This window comes from Entamoeba nuttalli (assembly GCF_000257125.1).
Source record: "Entamoeba nuttalli P19 unplaced genomic scaffold asmbl_3624, whole genome shotgun sequence".
Classification (NCBI taxonomy): Eukaryota; Evosea; order Mastigamoebida; family Endamoebidae; genus Entamoeba; species Entamoeba nuttalli.
The window spans coordinates 1-4,488 of NW_008576219.1; the positions used below are offsets into that span (position 1 = coordinate 1).

Here is a 4,488-nt window from a genome sequence, read left to right on the forward strand (position 1 = left end):
TTTCATAACTCAACAACTAATCAACAATCTTTATTAAAAGAAAATAAGTGAGAAGAAAAAATAAATAAAAAGTAAAGAGAATAAAAGTAATATTCAATAGACTTCAGTAAGAGAAAATAATAAAGAGAAGATACAAAAGAAGAGAATATCATCAATAAGAGAAATAAGATTTAATATAAAGAAAGGTGAAAGGAAGATAAAAAAGAAAAAATGAAGAAAGAAAGTAAAATAAAAGAATAGTTTTTTAAGAATGAACTAATAAAATATAATGGAAATAAAGGGAAAGAATAATAAACAAGAAGGAATAATTACATTTCATCGAGATACAATGAATGAGTTATTTATATCAGAAGACAAATATTTATTATGTTGTATAAAATTACATCCAATGATACGATTTATTTTCTTTATTATATCATTTTTAATAGGATTAACGGCATTATTATTAACACTTCCATTAACAGGATTATATGTTGAATATCCAGTAATATTAGGGATAGTATATATTATTTCAAAACTATTATTATATAGTTCATTACTTTTTATTGCATCACCATGGAAACAATTAATATTAATTTGTAGACCAGTTAGATTTAGTACATTAGCATTTTGTATTATAGGTGTTGTAGGAATATGGTTAAGTATATTTCATATTATAAATAGTTTATTAATATTAATTTTATCTATTCTTTTACAAGCACTATGTTTTACATTATATTGTCTTTCATATTTATCATTTACTCATAATATATTATTTGATTGTATTAAACGTCCTAAAATCAGTTTATTAACAAGTAATTTAAAACAAAGAAGTTTAAGTGAATTACCAGAAATAAGTTCAACATCAGAAATATCAAATTCTGTTCAAATTGATTTTGGTCTTGAAAAGGAAAGATAAAAGATAATAACAAAATGAAATAGATGTATAATTTATTTATTATAAAATCATTTTTGTTTTAATAATAAAGAAGGATTTAATTTGTTAATAAGAATTAAATTTGTTTTAATCATCTTAAATAAAACATTTAATATAATGAATATTGATAAAACATGGTGGAAAGAAGGTGTTGTTTATCAAATTTATTGTAGAAGTTTTAAAGATACCACTGGTGATGGATATGGTGATATTAAAGGAATTATAGAGAAAATACCATATCTTAAAGAATTAGGAATAACTATTGTTTGGTTAAATCCAATTTATAGTACAAGTGATGCAGATAATGGATATGATATTATGGATTATCAGGAAATTAATCCAAAATTTGGAACAATGAAAGATTTTGATGAATTACTTTTTAAAATGCATGAAGCAGGAATTAAAGTTGTTATGGACCTTGTTGTTAATCATTCAAGTAATCAACATCAATGGTTTATTGAATCAAAAAAAGGAAATAATGAGAAAAAAGATTGGTATATTTGGTCAAAAAAACCAAATAATTGGAGAAGTTTCTTTAGTGGAAGTGCATGGAAATATGATGAAGAACGTAAAGAATATTATCTTCATTTGTTTCTTGAAGAACAACCTGATTTAAATTGGGAAAATATTGAAGTAAGACAATCTATTTATAAAATGATGAAATGGTGGTTTGATAAAGGAATTGATGGATTTAGAATGGATGTAATTAATTTAATATCTAAAGTAAAAGGATTTCCTAATGATTCACCTGTTGGATTAGATGGATTAGCAAGTGGATTTCGTTATTTTGCTAATGGACCAAAAGTTCATGAATTTTTAAATGAAATGAATAAAGAAGTATTAAGTCATTATGATTGTTTAACAGTTGGTGAAACACCTGGTGTTACACCAGAACAAGCTCAACAATATGTAGGAAAAGAACGTCATGAACTTGAAATGTTATTTCAATTTGAACATGTTAGTATAGGATATAAAAATGGTGATAAATGGATAAGTGTTCCATGGAAATTAACTGAATTAAAAAAGAATATTGAAAAATGGCAAGTTACACTTCATAATTGTGGATGGAATTCATTATATTTTAATAACCATGATCAACCAAGACAAGTAAGTAGATGGGGAAATGATACAAAATATAGAATTGAAAGTGCTAAAATGATTGCAACATTACTTCATACATTAGAAGGAACTCCTTATATTTATCAAGGAGAAGAATTAGGAATGACCAATGTTTATTTTGATAAATTAGATGATTATCAAGATTGTGAAATCTTTGGAAAATGGAAGGAATTAACTCAAACTCATGAAATGACTTTAGACCAATTCTTAAAAAGAGTTTCTGAAGTTGGAAGAGATAATGCTAGAACTCCAATGCAATGGGATGACTCTGAAAATGCTGGATTTACTTCAGGAAATCCTTGGCTTAAAATAAATCCAAATTATAAAACAATTAATGCTAAAGAAGCAATGCAAAATCCCAACAGTGTTTTTAATTATTATAAACAATTATTAAAACTTAGAAAAGAAAATCCTATTATGCCTTATGGTGAAGTTCAAATGATTTTAAAAGATGATGAACATATCTTTGCCTATATTAAAACATTAAACCAATTAAAATGGATTGTTATTCTTAATTTCTTTGAAACTCCAATAGAATTTATACTTCCTATTGATATTCAAATTCAAAATAAACATTTAATAATTTCTAATTATCAAGTTGATAATCAAGAACCAATTAATCAATTTTTATTAAAACCTTATGAAGCAAGAGTTTATCAATTTAATTAAACATCTTAATAGTATTTTATTTTCTTTCATTTTTTAACTACTTATCTTAGAATAAAAAATAATTAATAAAATATTCATACAACAACATTCTCTTTGTATTTCTTCTAATAAAAATAATTTCAATTTATCATAATTATGAAATTCAATTGTATTTTCATTTTAATATTTCTATTGAAACAAATTAACTTTCATTTATATATGAATAAAATAAAAAGAAAAATAAGTAGATAAAATTTAATTTATCTTAAGCAGTTGAATTTCTCCAGTTCTTTCCAGCATATGGAATGTTTCCAAGTTCTTCTTCAATTCTCATGAGTTGATTGTATTTGCAAAGTCTTTCAGATCTGCATGGTGCTCCAGTCTTGATTTGTTTGCAGTTAAGTCCAACAACAAGATCAGCAATGAAAGTATCTTCAGTTTCACCAGATCTGTGTGATGCCATAACTCCCCATCCTTTTTCTTGTGCCATCTTAATAGTCTTGAATGTTTCAGTAAGAGTACCAATTTGATTAACTTTAATAAGAACAGAGTTACATGCGTTCTTATCCATAGCCATTTGGACACGAGCTGGGTTTGTGACTAAAAGATCATCTCCAACAATTTGGAAATTACCATGTTCAACAGTGAATTTATTCCATGCTGCCCAATCATCTTCAGCAAATGGATCTTCAATTGAAGCAATTGGATAATGTTTACCATAATCAACATATTCAGCAATTAATCCATCAACATCTTTAACAAGAGATGGGTCTTTCTTATCAGCTGGAATCTTCTTTCCAAGATCATATTTCTTAGTTTCTTCATTATAAAATTCTGATGCTGCACAATCCATAGCAATTTCAATCTTTCCAGTATATCCAGCTTTAGCAATAGCTTCTACAAGAAGATCAAGTGCTTCACGTGCTCCTGATACATTTGGTGCAAATCCTCCTTCATCTCCAACATTAGTAGCATCTTGTCCATATTTAGCTTTAATAACAACTTTAAGGCATTGATATGTTTCAGCTGCCATTCTAAGAGCTTCATGGAAATTAGTAGCTCCAGTTGGGCAAATCATGAATTCTTGCATAGCAAGTGCATTCCCTGCATGTGCTCCTCCATTAATAACATTGAAACATGGAACTGGCATAGTCATTTCTTTATGTCCAGTAAGTTCAGCAAGATATTTATATAATGGAAGTCCTTTTTCTGCTGCTGCAGCTCTGCAAATTGACATTGAACATCCAAGAATAGCATTAGCTCCAAGTTTTCCTTTGTTGTTAGTTCCATCAAGTTTAATCATCATTTCATCAAGTTCTGCTTGGTTCAAAACGTTCTTGCCAAGAAGAGCTGGTCCAATAATGGTGTTAACATTTTCAACAGCCTTAAGAACTCCTTTTCCTCCATATCTTTTCTTGTCTCCATCACGAAGTTCAACCGCTTCATGAACTCCAGTAGATGCTCCTGATGGAACACATGATCTGAACATACCTTTTGCAGTAGTAATTTCTACTTCAATGGTTGGATTACCACGTGAATCAAGAATTTCTCTAGCATGAACCTTTTGAATTGACATTCCTTTATTTAATGTTTGAACTTTTCTTCTTTTTCTTTCTTATATCATTTGCCACGTTTCTCTGATTCATCATTTCTTATTTTCTCTCTTTTTCTTTACTTTTGTTTTTTTGCCTTTTTTATTCCTTTCTCCTTCGCAAAATCCCTTCATTTTTTATTTTTTCGGTAATTTCTTATTTTTCAGTCTCCACGTCTCACCTCCACTTCATACTCTTTCAACACAACGTGGC

General features: G+C 27.7%; 3 protein-coding genes across 3 annotated transcripts; 2 read left to right on the forward strand and 1 right to left on the reverse strand.

Moving 5' to 3' along the window:
• Positions 1-268: 268 nt before the first annotated feature.
• Positions 269-898, forward strand: ENU1_074920 (hypothetical protein; the record flags this gene model as incomplete). The annotated part of the gene is made up of 1 exon (XM_008858515.1): positions 269-898. One exon carries the CDS (start codon positions 269-271, stop codon positions 896-898), a length of 630 nt encoding a protein of 209 aa, XP_008856737.1.
• A 135-nt stretch (positions 899-1,033) lies between these two features.
• ENU1_074930 (oligo-1,6-glucosidase, putative) lies at positions 1,034-2,704 on the forward strand (the record flags this gene model as incomplete). The annotated part of the gene is made up of 1 exon (XM_008858516.1): positions 1,034-2,704. The coding sequence occupies one exon, from the start codon at positions 1,034-1,036 to the stop codon at positions 2,702-2,704; it is 1,671 nt and encodes a 556-aa protein (XP_008856738.1).
• A 244-nt stretch (positions 2,705-2,948) lies between these two features.
• Positions 2,949-4,259, reverse strand: ENU1_074940 (phosphopyruvate hydratase; the record flags this gene model as incomplete). Its single annotated transcript, XM_008858517.1, has 1 exon — positions 2,949-4,259. The coding sequence occupies one exon, from the start codon at positions 4,257-4,259 to the stop codon at positions 2,949-2,951; it is 1,311 nt and encodes a 436-aa protein (XP_008856739.1).
• Positions 4,260-4,488: the final 229 nt, after the last annotated feature.